The following is an 18,303-nucleotide window of genomic DNA, read 5'->3' on the forward strand; positions in this document are numbered from 1 at the left end:
GGACCTGGGAGAAATTGCCAAACTGCAGACTCTGTGAGCCGGCCCTGCGAGCAGGGCGATGGGGGATCCGAGCGCTGTGGAAGAGCCAGGCAGCAGACTGTCTTGCCCTCTGACTTCTGAACCAAACTCTCATCCTCTTTCTCTCCTTCTAAAAAACCCTAGGACACTACCAGCACCTGGGGGAGGGGTACAGATGTCTGCAAGGCAGCTGACGTGAGAGCAAGAAAAGGGGCCACTCTGGCTGGGCTGCGGGAGCCAGGCATTGCTTCTGAGGAAGCAGGAAGTGGGGACCACACGTGGCGGCCATTGAGATGCCATCTCTCTAGCAGTGGGGAGGGGAAGGGAAAGGAAGGGTGAGCCTGTCCCCAGGGTCTTCTCTGTTAATCCCAAGGCTGGCTTCTAGGGTGTGTGGAGAAGGGACTCTGGCCCACCTCCCTGAGCTTTTATGAAGATGAAATGCTTCTGGGAAGTGTTTCCTTAGGCACCAAGGCCAGGCAGTGTGGCATGAGCTCATTCTGGAGGGGAGGGAAGGGAGAGAGGGGGGAGGTGGGGTGTGGGGGTGTTACACCTCAGCTCGAGGGGGATACCTTGAAGGTATGGGACATGACATGTGTAAATTGCAATGGGGCAAAGAGATCACTCTCTGGTGTGGAGGGTGGGTGCCTCTGGGGATGAGGGAGGCAGCTTGGGGAAGGGACCAGCCTCCGAGCAAGTCAGCCAAGGGCATCTGTGCCTCCCCTGCCAGAAGAGCAGGCCCTGCTTTTTCCCTTTACCCCCTCTAGACCCAAAGCACACCCAGGTCCCTCACCTGCCCTGACACCTAATCTGGGAGGATCCCTGATTGGAATCTCCAAGTCACCACAGCCTTGAGCCAGGCCTTCTTTTCTGCCTCAGTTTCTCCATGTGCCAAGATGGGGTTTTTCACACTTTCTTGGTAGAAATGATGGGGAGACCATACGTTAGGAAGCAAGTTGGCATAGTGGGAAGAGGGCCAGCCACAAGGCAGGAGTGCCCAGGCAGGGTGCCTCTCCCTGCTGGCCTGTGTCCTCATCCTTATAGCAGTGTGGACAAGATGGTGTCGGGCCCCACCAGCTCCAAAAGGCTTGAGACAGAAACTGTAGTCTGAGATGGCAAGGATCTTGAACTCACAAAATGCAGCTCTTCATGTTTGCCTGTCTGCCTAGGCACCGGCCCACTCTGTTCTGCCTCTTGGCTTCTCAGCTGTGAGTACGCCTGCCCTCTGTTCCAGCACTTGCACATACTTTGTGAAGCAGTCTCTTACTCATCAAATCTCAAGGGTACATCTGGCCCTCCCAGTTGGATGGCAAGTTCAAGGGTGGATCATGCCCTTGGTCCCTGCACAGCAGCTTCCGCAAGGCTGCTTACATTGGAAGGGCTCTAGGAGGAACAGGTAAGGCAGCACTCTCGGGGCTGGGGTCTGGCTTCACTGCCCCCCACCCCACACCACCACCAAACTGCTGTCTGACTTTCTGAGTCAGCTTCTGTAGGGTAAGTGTTCACAGCTGGTGCAGCTCTTTGGGAAGCCTAACCTCCCAGTGAGCTGAGCCCCTGGTGTGGCCACCACACTTGCTTCTGCCCCACAAAGGCAGGAAGCACAGGACTCCTGGATGGGTCTGGGAGCCTGCCCCTTGGGATCTGGCAAAACTTCCCATCTCCTTAGCTACCTGTCCTTAATCTTATCCCTGACCCCTTGAGGGCTTTCAAGATAGCCTCTGTTAACATCATTACCCTCTGCCTGTGTAGAACTTTACAGAAAGGCTAGGCAAAAAATGAGACCCAGAGATATGGAAGAAACTGGCCAAAGAGGGGAAGTGGGCTGTTTCTTTTTTCTTTCTCTTTTTTTTCTGAGACAGAGTCTGTCTCACTCTGTCGCCCAGGCTGGAGTGCAGTGATAGTGATCTCGGCTCACTGCAAGCTCCACCTCCTGGGTTCACGCCATTCTCCTGCCTCAGCCTCCTGAGCAGCTGGGACTACAGGCGCCCGCCACCATGCTCGGCTAATTTTTTTGTATTTTTATTAGAGACGGGGTTTCACCATGTTAGCCAGGTTGGTCTTGACCTCCTGACCTTGTGATCTACCTGCCTCGGCCTCCCAAAGTGCTGGGATTACAGGCCACCGTACCCATCCGGGCTATTTTTTTTTGTTTACTACTGTATTGCTTTTCTCTTTTTCATATTTATTGAGCAACTACTATATGCCAGTCACCATGCTAGATGCTTTAGTAACATGAAGGTTTCAAACTAAGAAAAGCTCAAGAAAGAGCCCTTTAGAAAGGTAATAGTTTTCCTGTGTATTGGGGGAGTGGGTCTCATAAAGTTGTATGATGAGAAGCGCAGGTAATTGTTTTGTGTTTTTTTTTTTGAGACAGTGTCTTGCTCTGTCAATCAGGCTGGAGTGCAGTGGCGCCATCTCGGCTCACTACAACCTCCACCTCCTGGGTTCAAGTGATTCTCTGGCCTCAGTCTCCTGAGTAGCTGAGATTACAGGCACGCGCCACCACGCCCAGCTAATTTTTGTAGTTTTAGTAGAGACACGGTTTCACTATGTTGGTCAGGCTGATCTCAAACTCCTGGCCTCAGGTGATCCGCCTGCCTTGGCCTCCCAAACTGCTGGGATTACAGGCATGAGCCACCATGCCCAGCCTGGCTAAGGTTCATTATCCCCATCTTTCAGATGAGGAGGCACACAACTCTCCCCAGATCGCACATCACAGAAAATGCAGGTCTGAGCCTGTTCCTTGAGCTCAGGGTCTTGGCAATGGTGATGTTTTGGAGCTGCAGAATCCTCTGTTGGGGATGGGGCTGCCCTGTGCATTATAGTACATTTAGCAACATCCCTAGCTTCTACCTACTAAATGCCACTAGCACTCCTTCAGATGAGACCACCAAAAATGTCTCCAGATGTTACCACATGTCCCCTGGGGGGTAAAAGTGCCCCCTTTGAGAGCACTGGCTCTTATTTTCACAGTCCTGACCTGGTGGCCTGCATAGGCCACTTCTCCGAAGTGTTTCAATGCACTCTCTGCCCTGGGTACCTTGGACATAGCACCCTGGCCCAGAGAGGTTGGCTGACTTGCCTGAGACGCAGCTTCCTGGGAGACGCAGTAGCATCTTTCCTTTCTGTTCTGGTTATCTTTCTTAGTTCTTTACCATCTTATATTCCCCATGACAGGTGTGTTTACACACATCTGCCTCACTCCACTCAGCTCCCTGTCAGGTTTCCTGCCAGTCTGTCCCTCTTCCTTCAGGCTCAGCTACGTCCTGCACAGACAGTACCACTGCACATACCTGTGTGTGTCCAGCGGTGGACCCACCTCCAAAAGCAGCCAGTGCTGGCAGCAGAGAGCCTCCCACACTCAAGTCAGGCCAAGCGGGAATCGCTACCTGCCTGTCACGACCACATTCTCAGTGAACATTGACAAAGCCCCCTTAGCAGCTAATTAGCCCTGCCGTGCGCTAGGGATGCAATTTCTTATCTGGCTGTGCGCCACACTCCTGCCTCCCTGCCCAAAGGACCTAGTGGCTGCTGCTGATTGTCTGCACTGCTGTTCCAGGGGCAGGAGGTTTGCTGCAGAACAGGTACCCCCAGCTCAGTGAGCAGAGCCAGTCAAGGTTGAGTGAGGAGAAGGGCAAGAAGGGCAGGCACAGCCGTGAGTATGTTCTGGGGCTAAGTAACCGTGAGATCAGCCCAGAGACCTTGCACAGTTAGGCAGGCCTGGACTTCTCGCCCTTCCCCTTGCAGCTTCTGCTCTCCCAGCTAGGGACTGAGGAAAGCCCTGCTTCTGGATGCCATGTGCTGCTGCCTGGCACGATAGGTACCCATCTGTCCTTGGGGTTCCTGAGCCTGGAGAGCGGGCTCTGTGAGCACTGGTGCCTCACCTGCCTGGCTCAGCTCTGCAACCACAATATATGCTTAATACCTATTTGTTAAATGATTGACGACTTGACTGCCATTCAGTACAGAGAATTAGCCAGGTGAATAAACACGAGGTGTCATAGAGGTTCTAGAATTGATCATGACCCTTTCTGTCTCATTCTTGACTTCTAATACCATATATGGCAAATGGGGTTCTGCTGTGATTTAATTTCTTAAGGACTGGGTTTATCAAAAGTCCCTCCTGATCTAATCCTTTCCTCTAGGAAGGCTTCTCCTTTCTTTGTATGTTCTAAGTGCATGGTCTTCATCTCCTGGGTGGTCCAGACTAGGTGGCACTGGGCCTGCAGGCCTCTAGCTGCTCAACGATGGCCCTGTCTGCGTGCTTCTTTTCAAAAGCTAGCACAGAAAGGAGGGCCCAAGGTGAGGAAATTTGTCCAAAGTCACCCAATGAGTCGCAGGAAGGGCTAGAATCTGGTTATCTGGACCGTCCTAGAGCACTTTCACAGTGACAGCTGGCTGAAACAAGTTTTCATTTAGAAAAATGGCTAGAAGTTAGGGCATTGCCTGCAGCCACTGAAAAGCAGCTTTAGGAGCAGATGTCCACGTAACAGAAGGAGATGGGCTAGGGCCTGCTACGGAAGCCAGCAAGCACGTGGGAGCTGGGGGAGGAAAGGAGCAAAAGGCAAGAACAGGCAGTATGTCCGCGGTGCCCACGGTGCTGTGGGCACAAGCAAGAGGAAAAGAGCTCATCGTGTGCAGAAAACCATGCGTCATGATTCTTATTTCCTGCTCGCAGCTTTGACTTCCTGCCTCATCTCTTCCTGGAAGTGTCTTGGAAGTTAGGTGACTGGACAGGGAAAGGTTCACTGCAGTGCTTGCAAGCCTGCACCCATTTATTCATCAGGTGGATATTTGCTGGGTGCCCAGCTTGGGGATACATGGTGAGTGAGGAAGGTGTGGTTTTGAGCTGGTATGCCTGCATGACCTTGGCAGGGGCACGTGGCATAGAGAGGACAGGCTTCAAAACAGGCAGGCGAGGGCTGAAATCCTATCTCCGCCACCGAACAGCTAATGACCCCAGCAAGCAATTTCACACCCCCGAACTTTCCCGTTTCGTCATGTGTCAAATGGGGATGATCTCGAGACGACTCTCCAGAGTAACCACGCGAAGCACCTAGCACAGGGGCTGACACACAGCTAGGCATCGGAGAAGCCTCCGGGGGCGTGACCTCCAGTGGCTTATTTTCCTCTTGGGATCTTCTCTCCTAGATCCTCCCCCTTGCTTCCCTGTGAAATTTACCACTTTCATATTGAATCTTTGGCACACAGGGCTAACTGCTCATTCACCTGAAGGAAGCTACAGAGTTCAGGTTTCTTTTTACTTTTTTCTTTTTCTTTTTTTTTTTTTTTTTTTTTTGCTTTTTTAAGATGATCTTGCTCTGTCACCCAGGCTGGAATGCAGTGGCGTAATCATGGCTTCCTGCAGCCTCAAACTCCTGGGCTCAGTGAGTTCCTTGAGATCTTCCATCCTCAGCTTCCCAAGTAGCTAGTAGTAGTAGTGGCTTGCACCAACACTCCTGCCCTAATTTTTAATATTTTTTTGTAGAGATGGGATCTCACTATGTTGCCCAAGCTAGTCTTGAACTCCTGGCCTCAAGCGATCCTTCCGCCTTGGCCTCCCAAAGTGTTGGGATTACAGGCATTAGCTACCACACCTGGCCAAGGCCCAGGTTTCGACAGAAAGGGAGAGAAAACCTGCCAGAGATGCCATTTCAGAGCCACTCTGCTTGGCAGGGACCTGTGTTCCCCTCATGCAGGTTCAACCTTAGAGGGCTGCGGTCTTATCTGGTTGTGCAAAAGTCCCACAACCTTTCTGGATTGATAGTTGGTGGTGAAAGAAACAATTTTAGTTTGTTTGGAGAATCTTTTGTTTACAAAATACAAATCCTAAATCAAAGAAACAGAGCATGTCCGGAGAAGTCTGCCAACCCTTCTCCAAGCCGTGGGGCTTCCCAAGCCAGGCCTGTACTCTTCATGTAGATTCCACACCCCGCCTTGATGTCTTTGGCTTTCACACTAGTGACTATAGCCTGGTGGGATGGGGTCTAGGGGCCACAGTCCTGGTCCTGCGCAGGTGGCCCTGGAGAGAAGCCTTGGAGAACTTGGAGAAGCCCATGCGGCTGGCAGCATCATGGTGAGAGGCTGACACCTTGTGGCTGGATGGCAGCATGCGTCCTTCCTCCCCTGGGTCAGCTAGATGGCCAAAGCAGGGATCTGCAAGCTCCTTCTGTAGCGGGCCAAAAAGTGAATACTGTAGGCTTTGCAGATATTCAGTGTCTGTTGCAGCTACTGTCATAGCACTGAGACACCCCCTAGACAGTACAGAAACAAGCAGGTGTGACCATGTTCCAGTGAAACCTTATGAATACTGAAATCTGAATCTCATAATTTTCATGTATCACAAAGTAGTAATATTCTTTTAAAATGCAAAAAACGGCCAGGTGCGGTGGCTCATGCCTGTGTTCCCAGCACTTTGGGAGGCCGAGGTGGGTGGATCACCTGAGGTCAGGAGTTTGAAACCAGCCTGGCCAATGTGGTGAAACCCCGTCTCTACTAAAAATACAAAAATTAGCTGGTGTGGTGGCGCATGCCTGTAATCCCAGCTACTTGGGAGGCTGAGGCATGAGAATTGCTTAAACCTGGGAGGCGGAGGTTGCGGTGAGCTGAGATCATGCCACTGCACTTCAGCCTGGGCAACAAAGCTAGACTCCATCTCAAAAACAAACAAAAAAACAAAAGCAAAAACCAGTCTTAGCTCACAGGCTGTGCCAAAACAGGCAGTGGGCTGGATTTGGTCCTCAAGCCCGGGCTTGCTGACCTCTGGCCTAGGACACCTCTCCTTTATGCCTCTGCTCCCAACACGGACTCTCAACTCTCATGTTTGCTTTGTCATTGTTCTGTCAAGAGGAATTCACTAGTCTCACTCCTCCAACCAGACCGCTGCCACTAAGCCTTCTTCTGAACAGAAATTCTGGAGTTGTTCTCACCCATTTCATAAATTTACATAAGCACCCATCAGGTGCCCAGCCCTGTGCCGAGATGCCTGCAGAGCCCAGAGTTTTCACCAACTTTTTTTTAAGAGATGGGGTCTCTGTTGCCAGGTTGGAGTGCGGTGACGTAATCAACTCACTGCAACCTCAAACTCCTAGGTTCAAGTGATCCTCCTGCCTCAGCCTCCCAAGTAGCTGGGACTATAGGCATGCACCACCCTGCCCAGCTAATTAAAACAAAAAAAAATTTAGGGATAGGGTCTTGCTATGTTGCCTAGGCTGGTCTCTAACTCCTGGGCTCAAGCGATCCTCCCACCTCAGCCTCCCAAGTAGCTGGGCTTACAGGCATGAGCCACTGCACCTGCTCAACATTTAATTTTTTCATTCATTCATTCGTTCATTCATTTGTTCAAACGAACTTATTGAGAACTTACTGTGTTCCAGGCACTGTGATAAGACAGACCTGGCCTTTACCTTCAAATGTTCAGAACATGATTAGGAAGATGGGCACTGGGAGGCAAGTGTTGTGATGGGAAAGCACAGTGGGTACAGAAACCCAGAGGAGGCACTTAACCTGGGGGTGAAGAACAGGGAAGGCTTCCTGGAGGAGGAAGTAATCTCTGAGCCGACACCTGAGGAGTGAATGAAGGAGGGGACAATGAGGCAAGGCATTCCAGGGAAAGGTCCAGAGCCTAGACAGAGCTCTTTTAGAATTATGAGAATCACAATTATCGAGGACACAGTGAAGACTCAGATAATTCAAATATAGGTTTTGCCCGCAAAGCCTTCCTGTCTGGTGCGTGAGACAGTCTACAGCAAGCTGCTCCAAGGATATGGAGAAAAAAGTTAAAAGTTTTTCCTCTGGCCTTGTAGGATTGGTTATTACTGAGACTGGAGTACGCAAAGGCCAGCGAGTGCTCCTAAGGCGGGGAGGGGGCTGCCTTCACCACAGGTACTCAGGAAATCTGCCAGGGGAAGAGAGATGTGGGCCTCCCTCGGCTGCAGAAACCCCTCAAAGGAGGAGGAGGAGGGGCTTGAACTGAGCTTTGACGAACATGTAGACTTGGGGACAGGCAGAGGAAGAGGGGGCATCATAGGCAGCAGAAACCGCATGGACAAACTCTCTGCAGGAGAATGGGCATGGCCAGGCTGAGGGGTCCCTGGACAGGAACCAGCCTTCCCTATGCACCTGCACCTGTGAGTCTCACAACAGCCCCAACAGGCAAGTGTTATTTTTCTCAATTCTACCAATGAAAAACTGACCTTGGGCAACTGCTTAACCTATCTCTGCCTTACTTTCTTCATCTGTATCTACCTCAGAAAGTTACTATGAGGACTGAATAAGCTCATACATATACAATGCTTGGAGCAGAGGCTGGTACTAGAGCTGGCTTCATGGGCATGCAACCTGTGAACACAGAACCCCATGCTTTCATTTTCCACTTAGTCCTGCCTGGTATAGTATGCAGTTTTTTTACTTGAGATGGAGTCTCCCTTTGTTACCCAGGGTCGAGTGCAGTGGCACGATCTCAGCTCACTGCCACCTCCACCTCCCAGGTTGAAGCAGTTCTCCTGCCTCAGCCTCCTGAGTAGCTGGGATTACAGGTGTGCGCCACCATGCCCGGCTAATTTTTGTATTTTTAGTAGAGACGAGGTTTTGCCATGTTGGCCAGCCTGGTCTTGAACCTCTGACCTCCATGATCCACCTGCCTCCCAAAGTGCTGGGAGGATTACAGGCGTGAACCACTACGCCTGGCCTGGTATGTGGTTTAAAATGTTAGGTTTTATCATTATCTTAGGTGGAGAATAACAAATCTGATTCAATATATTCATTTTAGAAACGAGGAAACTGAAGCTTAGATAGTTTGTGTGACTTGCAAAAAGTCACGCAGCAAACAAGCTGCAGAATGAAGGGTGGAGATGGAGAGATGGAATTCTCATCTTAGAGGTGAAAGTAGGATAATGACCCAGCTGAGCTCACTGAGTCCTGCGAGCATCGCACACCCCCAGAGACAACATAAGGAGAGAAGTGCAGACAGACTCCTTTGAAGGAGCTTAGAGAAAGAGATGGTAGGGAAAAGAGCATGAACAGTTGCAGAGGTAGGAGGAAAGCTGGCTATTTGGGGAAGCAAAGAAAAGATTCTCAGAGTAAAACGTATTGGTGAAGCCATGGAAACAAGGACTGAGAAAGGCTCTTGGATCTTGGCCACAAAAAGGTTATAGATGAGCTTAGAGAAATGAATTTCAGTAGAGTTAGGGCTAGAAGCCAGGTTCAGACAGAGAAAGAACGAGAGAGCATTCCTGGTGGTGGAGATGGCCACAGGCCATTATTTAAGAAGCTAGGATAAGAAAATAGAGAAGAAAGGGAAGGAAGCTATTTGAAGGGAGTGCGAGAAAAGCCAGATCTCAGTTGGGACATGGTGGAAGGACCGCTAGAGGCAGTAATTTAGCCGGAAAGACGTGTATTTCTTTCCTTGAGTTTATAGGGGTTAAAGAGGATGGGGCTGAGACACTAAAGACTACGAGGACAACTGTTCATTGAGGGCTGGTCATCTCCCCAGCTGCACTGTGGGGTTCCCAAGTCAGACATCCCAGAGGCAACGTAGCAGTGTGGACAAGAGCTTACTCGTTGAAGTCAGACTGCCTGGGTTCAACAATAGGTTAGTTAGCCCTTCGGTGCCTCCATTTTCCTATCTAGAAAATGTGGATAACAATGGTTGTCGTGAAGATTAACAGCCATAATCCACGTAAAGCCCTCAGTACAGTGTATGACACACAGCAAGTGTCCACCAAAGGGTAGTTATTATTAACCATAATCCTGGTTCTCTTGTGAGCCGCCTCCTGTGTGTCTAGCATTGGCCAGCACACATGAGGGGGTCCAGTGTTTGCTGCTTAACTAAGTAGCTTCTCAGCAAGTGTGGTCATAAAAAATGATAGGTGATTTAGAAGGTGAGACAGACACAAGGGATGTGTGGCACAGTAAATGCTCCCAGACATGCGATAAATGCTTATAAGCATGTCCTCTGTAATCAGCACTCTCTAGAGAGTTTCCCTGCCTCATTGCTCTTGGTCTTTGGCAATGGCTACACCCACTGCCCAAGCAAGCAGTATCAGCTGTCAGCTGTCCCCTTGTCTTTTGGATCAGATTCCTTTACAGGGATCTTCCCATTGTTATAAGCTTCAAGAATTGGAGAATGCTTAATGAACACTTCCAAATTCTTCATAGCTATGAGGGGCCAGTGCAAAGGGCGGAAGGAGTTCTCCTGTGCCACAGAAATTAGAGCTGGAGCAGATCCAGCTTGTCATCCCCCCTCCCCCAGCTTGTGGGTTATTGCAGAATTGTTCACAAAAATTCCCATTGCCTTGGAATTTGTCCAAGCCAAGGGCAGGGATCACAGCACAACCTCTCAAGGGAAAAAAGGAAGGCCTGTTGCTTGAGATGGCTCAGAGCACTTTTGGTAGCCAGCCAAGGCAGCTATCACTCATGAAATCTGCCTTCCCCTCCAGCAAAAAGCCAACTGTATAGAACACCACATATAGAGCGCTAAGAATAGCACAGCGCTCCAAGAACATAGTGCACTTGGCCTGCATACAAGTGTGCAGGGCTTAACGAGTCTTTTTACTCTGAAAGCTGGGTGGGTTGGAACAAACAAACAGAAAAATATTTTCCCCAAGTAGCATGCAGAGAGGAAATGAGAGCGAGCACAAGAGAGCACCCTGGCATAGCATTCTCTGACCTGGGCTGCCTTTTCAGGGTATGAGTTGATTCCACAGGCACCAAAGCATGCCTGTAAGCCCTGCAGTGCAGACACCCTCACCCCATTCATTGGCTCAACATTCACACCAGGCTGAGCAAGCCCCAAAGTCCTGTCATTGGCTGTGACAGGAATTGAAACCCATCTTCTCCACAATAAATATTTGATTGACATATTGGCTTCCTATAAGTATAGAAAGCGAGGGCAGGTTCCATCCAAAGCCGCAGTTCTGGGTGATGAGAGCTCTCAGAGCCCAGAAAAGACCCTGAACCACATTCCATTGTTTGTTGGAAGAAGAAACTAATTTGTGGGTCTGTTCATAAAAGAGTCTGGGAAGATAGTCTCCTTAACAGTGTCTGGATGTAACAGACTATGGGAGGCTTTTACTTTATAACTTTCTATATTGTCCAAAATATAGAATATTAAATATTGAGTTAACATTATATTTACTCAATGTTACTTTTTTTTTTTTGAGACAGGGTCTTGCTCTATTGCCCAGGCTGGAGTGCAGTGGTGTGGCTCACTGCAGCCTTGAACTTCCAGGCTCAAGCAATCCTCCCACCTCAGCATCCCGAGTAGCTGGGACTATAGGCGCAGGCCACCATGTGCAATTATTTATTTTCTTTCTTTTTGTAGAAATGGGCTCTGCCTGTGTTGCCCAAGCTAGTCTCAAGCTCCTGGCCTCAAGCAATCCTCCTGCCTTGGCCTCTCAAAGTGCTGGGATTATAAGCATAAGCCAATGTGCCTGGCCTCAATGTTACTTTTATGATCAGAAAAACGGCCATCTTATTTGGAAATTATTTTCCTATTCTCAAGTGGGCAAATAGGAGAAGGTTTCAGGCATTTGCTTTGTCTCCGGGAGGGAAGGCACAATGAGGTGGAGTGGACAAATTGCTGAGGCCTTTATGGACAAAGATTCTAAGAACAGGCTTTGGCCTTCTCTGGACATTCCCATTCTGCTCCCTGCCACCAGAGAGCAAATGTAAGTCACCACACATCACCAGTCTCTTGCCTAGCTAACCGTAACTCATTCTTTAGTTCTCTTTGAAGGTGTCACTTCTTCCAGGAAGCCATTTCTGTCCCTCCCGAGATGGAGTCCCATGTCCCTACCATTTGCTTCCAGGGCACCTTCTCACAGCACTGCATCATGGTTATCTGCTTATCTGCTGGACACCCCTACTAGACTGAGGTCCTTGAAGGAAGAGAGAGTGTGTCACTCATCTGCATAGCCTTTGTAACTTAGTAAAGTGCCTGACATGCTCACTAAACATTTACTGAGTAATTATTTATTTGAGGGCCTTTTATGATCATAACAATGCGAAGGACACAAAGATGAAAAAGAAACCATCTGCTTCAAGGTACTTACAACTGAAATGTATCAATTACCCAGAAAGTCAAGCACCAACTTAAGTGCTAAAACAGGGGTCCAAGCAACCAACTTTGAAGGTTAGGAAGGTTTTAGATTCTGAACGTTTCTCATTCATTGTGTTTTTGAGTTCAGAATCCCCATATTGGAAGGCTAATATGGGGTATGTGCATACAATTTTAAGGATTCACGTTCTCACAACCTATATTAGAATTTGACGCATGATCTTTCTTCTGTCCTTCTTGCAGTTGCCCTAGGAATACATGCCACTTACTCTTAATTGACGTTTATGAAATACCTTGGCTTCATTTGCTGAAAGGCTCTAAGTGTTGAGCATTGTTACTATGTTACAATGGTTGTTTTATTATTAAAATAGTGCCAAGGAGGTTACACAATAGCTTGGATCAGGAAGCGAAACAAGGGCGGTGATCCCACTGAAGCTACAGGGGATGGGGATTTGGGACGGTAAAATGTTAATTACCCAAGATGGAATGTGGGCTAGAGTCCAGCGTTGTGCTCCTGGAGATCATTTCGGTCGCAAAAGCTCAGGGCTGGCACTCTGGCAATGGGTCCTAAGCATCCTGCCCTCCTCTGGCTGAAATGTTGGATTCACTTCGATGAATGCTGCTACAGAGAAAGAACCCAGTGGCCACCAGCCAGGAGCACACGTCTTGCTCTGCATCAACTATCCTGGAAGATTTCCAGGAGCTGAAGGGCTGTTCTCTTTGCATGCAATAAATTATTCATTTCTAAGACAATTTATTGTCTCTCTCTTTAGACTTGATTTCTCCTAGTTTTCCAGCTCTTGAGGACTCTCTCCAAAGAATGAGTTGTAGATGGTTGGTCAGGGGTTGTGAGTGGTGGGTAGGCTTCACATAAAAGGATGGTAGAAATGTCTACCTTAACTTAAAGGGGAGAGGAATGGGTCCTGGGGAGGAAGATGCGGTGGAGGCAATGACAACCTCTCCATAGTAAGTCCCCAACAAAGTCACTTTCAGAAACTGACTGAAGACTTTGAGTTCCAAATGAAACGTTTTTAAGATGCTGGGTTGGCTGACAAGTACATCGTCTAAGGTGGAGGCACTAAAGCATAATAAAAAGAGTGAAGTCTCTGCAGTTTGATCCAGGACCAGATGACAGGCTTACCAACGACTTTGTATCTGGATGACCTTGGGCAAGTTTTCTAAGCTCTCGCCAGCCTTAATTTCCCATCTATAAAAACTGGATACTGCATCACTCCCAGGTTAAACCAGATAATGTTTGTGAAGAAAGCAGCCCAATACTTGGCACAAAATAGGCATGGGAGTCACTATTATCGTCAACTACTGGCCAAACAACCAGACTTGACCCCAAATCCCCAGTAAACAATTAACCGTAGCAGAGCGAATCCGGATCTGACGCACCTATTTGCCCAATAAGGTGCCAGGAAATAACACAGTGGAGTCAAACCAATGGTATTAGCCCTTGTTGTTGGACGGGCTTTCTTGCTGTTCCACCAATAGCTTGAAGATTTGACTGGGGAGTGACATCTTGACAGTCCAATGACGCACAACCAGCCCACACTCAGCACTTCGGTGGGGATAAATCAACGAGCCGGCACGTATAGATTCCGTTATAGGGCAGTACTGGATGGAGAGAGGAGCTTAGGGAAACAGCGCCGAGGCAAGGCACTAATGAGCTAAAAATAAAGAAAAAAGACGATGGTTGCGCCAAGCGACCTCGGCCGCCATCATGCTCTAGTTTCCCCTGAGTCTCTCTGGGTCCTCGACCGAGGAAGCGGCCTCTGGGATGCTGAGGGGGTGTGTCCCCGCATGATTGGCTCAGGCAGCTCAGCCAATCCTAGCTCGTTAAACGGGAAGCACTTAACCAATGAGGGGCGAAGGCAGCAACGAGGAATTGGAGGGGCGGAACGACAGCTTGACGGGCACAAAAGCCAGCCAGTGAGAGCCGGAAGCATCCTCTCTGCGGCCAATGGAGTGGGGCTCTGGGCGGGCCCCCGAGTGTTTGTGTTGTGGTTTTGGGGGAGGGATGCGGAGGGGAAAGTTTGTTTATTTTGTTTTTAGTTTCTGGGGTCCCCGTGCTTCTGCAAGGCGAAACGGGAGGGAGTGACCCCCGCGCCCCTCAGTCCTCCCTACGACGTCGCCTCCATAGTCTGCGGAGAAGCGGGGACTGCGCGCCTCGCCTCACAGCGAAACGCCGCGCACTCGGAGCCGGCACGGCTCGGCGGTGAGTGAGGTGCGGCGGCCGTGCCGTCCTTCCCCTCCCCCGCGCCCCGCCAGGACTGAGCGGGGCGGCCGGGGGTCGGCGAGGACGCCCCCGGGGGCGCGCGGCGCGGCCCGGGGCGGTGAGCGGAGGCGCGGCGTGTGCGTGTCCTCGCGAGGGAGCGCGCGTGGGGCGGGGAGCGGGCCGGGGAGGGGGCGTGAGCGCGCGCGGGGTTGGTGCGGCCGGCGGCGCTGAGCGCGCGCTCCACGGGAGCGGGCGCCGCCGAGATTTGAGTCGAGGGGCAGGGAGGGACTCGGGGCGACGTCCGGCGCGCGGGCCGGGGCGCCCCGAACGGCCGGGCAGGCACGGGCGGGCGCGCGCGCGGCTCCGGGCGTCACGCGCCAGCAGGTGTGAGCTGGGGGAGGGCTTCCGGGTGGGCTGGCCCGGCCGAGTCGAGTTCGCTTCCCGTCTCCGGGGGGCCTCGACGCGGGGACACCTTCCCGGCCCGCGGAGGCGCGTCCGCCCCTGGCTGGCGGTGGCAGAGGGAGGCGTCAGGCCTCGGATCCTCGGGTCCCTGCGCAGCGTCCCGGCCTGTGTGCAGGACCTGCGTGACAGGGTGAATGCGTTCCACACCCCTCGCCAGGGCCCTGCGTGTGCCGCCACTTGGGGAAGCGGCTCAGACTCTGGACAAGGAAACGAGGGGCACGGAGAGTGTTTTTACACCTTCCCGTGGTCCAGTGCCCTTCAGTTCCAGACTACCGGTTTATTCGGCTGTAGAGGCTGGACATCCGATCCAGCGAGACACGCTGTAGTGGTTAAAGGCGTCCAGTAACGGTCACCTCTAGTCAAGCGCCTTAAGGACCAGCTTATTCTGAATTCTTTGGAATTCAGGTTACCAGCCTGGGACTTTAAGTTCGTGCTTTCTCATGTGTTTTGGCTGTTTTATTACTTTTTGGCATTAGTGCTAGAGATTGAACAAGAGGATGGTGAATTTCAAGTTGGTCATTTGTATTATAATTTAAGCAAAATTATACAAAATTGGCCAAAGATATTTCTTCATAGTGAATAAAACAAGCCAAGAATCAGTAAATAAAACATTAGTGCCCCCACCAACAGTGAAGTATATATAGAAAGTGTGTAGAAATGATACACATTAGCATTTTGTGAAAGTTTACTAATAGAAGTTACTTCTCTCCGCTGTGGGAGATTTCAGTAGTATAAGGTTTCTCTTGATTTGGAGAATCATCAGTGATCTTGGCTTTGAAAGTACAGATGTGTTTTGGGTAGTGTGTAAATGCCTCTTATAGAGCGGAACTTTTAGCACATTGTCTCTACAGCGTGCGGCATTGCTGTAGGCAGGTAGTGGGAGGGCTGTGTAGTGCCCACTTGCACGAAGGCATATTCACCAATATCCAGAATACAAATCAGACTGGCTTGTCCCACGTGAGACGTGGTGATGATAATAATACTTTTATATTTTCTTAGTTCTTGACTATTATTAAGGGCTTATCCCAAACACCATTATTTGAGCAGAGTGGTTTCTGATAGGAATTCCGTAGCTGCTTTTGTATGGTAACATATAAATGTCATGCCCTTGAAAAAAATTTCCCTCATTCAAATGGAAGCACTTAATTTTTTTTTTTTGGAGGCAGAGTCTTACTCTGTCGCCCAGGCTGGAGTGCAGTGGCACAATCTCCGCTCACTGCAAGCTCCGCCTCCCGGATTCACGCCATTCTCCTGCCTCAGCCTCCCGAGTGGCTGGGACTACAGGCGCCCGCCACCATGCCCGGCTAATTTTTTTGTATTTTTAGTAGAGACGGCTTTTCACCATGTTAGCCAGGATGGTCTCCATCTCCTGACTTCATGATCCACCCGCCTCGGCCTCCCAAAGTGCTGGGATTACAGGCGTAATCCGAGCCACTGCGCCCGGCCTTAAAAATGTTTTAAAGTCAGAGCAATACCACTTGTTGAAATGGCAGTAATAATAATAGCTAACATTTATTGTATGCTTACTCTATGGTAGCCTTTTTACATTTTTTCCCCTAATTCTTACCCCAAGCCTGTGGGGTAGGTATCATTACTATTCTATGAATGAGAAAAGGGATCTCCAAGAGCCACACAGCTACGCAGTTCAAGGGCATAGGTTTAGTCTCAACGTCTGTCTGGTTTGAGAGCCTACGCGTGTTTCATTTTGCCTCCTTCCTGAATTATCAGAGGGAGAAAGGGCACTGAAAAGTAGAGAGGAATAGAAAAGGAGAATACCACTGATGATTAGGTTGCCCATACCTAACTTAAGAATTTAAATTAGGCTGGGCGCGGTGGCTCACGCCTGTAATCCCAGCACTTTGGGAGACCGAGGCAGGTGGATCACTTGAGGTCAGGAGTTCGAGACCAGCGTGGCCAACATAGTGAAACCCCGTCTCTACTAAAAATACAAAAAATTAGCCGGGTGTGGTGGTGGGCGCTTGTAATCCCAGCTACTCAGGAAACTGAGGCAGGAGAATCGCTTGAACCCGGGAGGCGGAGGTTGCAGTGAGCCGAGATTATGCCATTGCCCTCCAATCTGGGAAAAGAGCGAAATTCAGTCTCAAAAAAAAAAAAAAAAAGTGTACATTAAGCTCATTCTTGGCTTTTAGAAATTAACATTTTTGCAAAAGTACATCTTATTTCTTCCCTGTTTAATTTTCATAAAGATTGTAAAAATATGTTATAGTTCAGAGTTCAAGGCTTTTAGAGCCCTTTGTGCAGATCTCTGCGCCAGTCCCGGGCTATTGTGTATTGTGATAAATTGTGTGCTTTTCCAAGGACTAAGTGTTATTCATTTTTCTATCCAGCACAGTGCTTGGCACATAGTGGGAACACAGAAAATGTTAGTTGACTAACATTTGATTCTAAGGAGCAGAATCAAAGTGTAGATTTTGGATTCATTTTAGTCGTTGAATTGTGCAGTTTTAGTTTAACAGAGCAATAAGAAAATGACTAGTTCGTGTGCAAAATGCGCGTTTTGAAAAAATACTTAAATGGAACAACTCGTGGGGTCTTGGAAAATTCCGCCAGTTTGCTGGATCTCTCCGTTCTACTATCATGTTTGAGCTTCTGTTCCTCTCACTTCCAGAGTTCTGAAAGAGCAGTCTATGCTGGCTGCTTCCCTTTCTTCACTTCTTCACTACACAGTCATTCTTTAAACTTTTGCAGCCAGATTGTTCCAAGGTTGCCAATTACCTAGTGGGTAAATTTCCCACATTGGCCGGGCACGGTGGCTCACGCCTGTAATCCCAGCACTTTTGGGAGGCCGAGGCAGGTGGATCACAAGGTCAGAAGATCAAGACCATCCTGGCCAATATGGTGAAACCCCGTCTGTACTAAAAATAGAAAAAAATTAGCCAGGTGTGGCAGCACACGCCTGTAGTCCCAGTTACTCGGGAGCCTGACGCAGGAGAATTGCTTGAACCAAGGAGGCGGAGGCTGCAGTGACCGGAGATCACACCACTGCACTCCAGCCTGGGCAACAGAGCGAGGCTCTGTCTCAAAAAAAAAAAAATTTCCAAAACGCTTTTTTCAGTTTCATCCTTTTCTGTCTCCCTGCAGCAGCCAATCCTTTTTGACAACTCCTATCCCTTTAAAAATTTTTTTAAAAATAACATACAGTAATATTGACTTTTTATGTGTGTTTACAGTTCTGTGAATGTTCACACATGAATGTGCACAGTCAGGATCAGAACGGTTCCATCACTCCAAAAAAAACTCCATTGTCCCATCCCTTTTGATCACGGCTTTCTCTTTTCTTTTTCCTTCCTTCCTTCCATCCATCCATCCATCCATCCATCCATCTTTCTTGTCTTTCTTTCTTGTCTTTCTGATAGAGTTTCGCTCTGTCGCCCAGGCTGGAGTGAAGTGGCATGATCTCGGCTCACCACAACCTCTGTCCCGCGCGCTCCCACCAACTTCACTGGGTTCAAGTGATTCTCCTGCCTCAGCCTCCCAAGTAGCTGGGATTATAGGCATGCACCACCACACCCAGCTAATTTTTGTA

The 18,303-nt window shown here is 49.5% G+C and overlaps 2 protein-coding genes across 5 annotated transcripts in view; both read left to right on the plus strand.

Moving 5' to 3' along the window:
• FAM83F (family with sequence similarity 83 member F) overlaps nucleotides 1–12,726 on the plus strand; it is a 47,831-nt gene extending 35,105 nt beyond the window's left edge. The window contains exon 5 of the mRNA XM_058431285.1: nucleotides 11,741–12,726. Coding sequence (XP_058287268.1) covers nucleotides 11,741–11,931 — 191 coding nt within the window. The 3' untranslated portion in view covers nucleotides 11,932–12,726. The remainder of the gene's footprint in view (nucleotides 1–11,740) is intronic.
• Nucleotides 12,727–14,092: 1,366 nt separating this feature from the next.
• Nucleotides 14,093–18,303, plus strand: part of TNRC6B (trinucleotide repeat containing adaptor 6B) — a 291,806-nt gene continuing 287,595 nt past the window's right edge. For 3 of the 4 annotated variants that reach the window (XM_032139793.2, XM_058431283.1, XM_058431284.1), the window contains exon 1: nucleotides 14,094–14,294. The gene's annotated coding sequence lies outside the window, so the exon portion shown is untranslated. Of the gene's footprint in view, nucleotides 14,295–18,303 lie in introns of all 4 variants that reach the window. The other variant, XM_032139790.2, reaches the window with a different exon arrangement.

This window comes from Hylobates moloch, unplaced genomic scaffold (genome assembly GCF_009828535.3).
Source record: "Hylobates moloch isolate HMO894 unplaced genomic scaffold, HMol_V3 SCAFFOLD_19, whole genome shotgun sequence".
NCBI classification, from domain to species: domain Eukaryota; kingdom Metazoa; phylum Chordata; class Mammalia; order Primates; family Hylobatidae; genus Hylobates; species Hylobates moloch.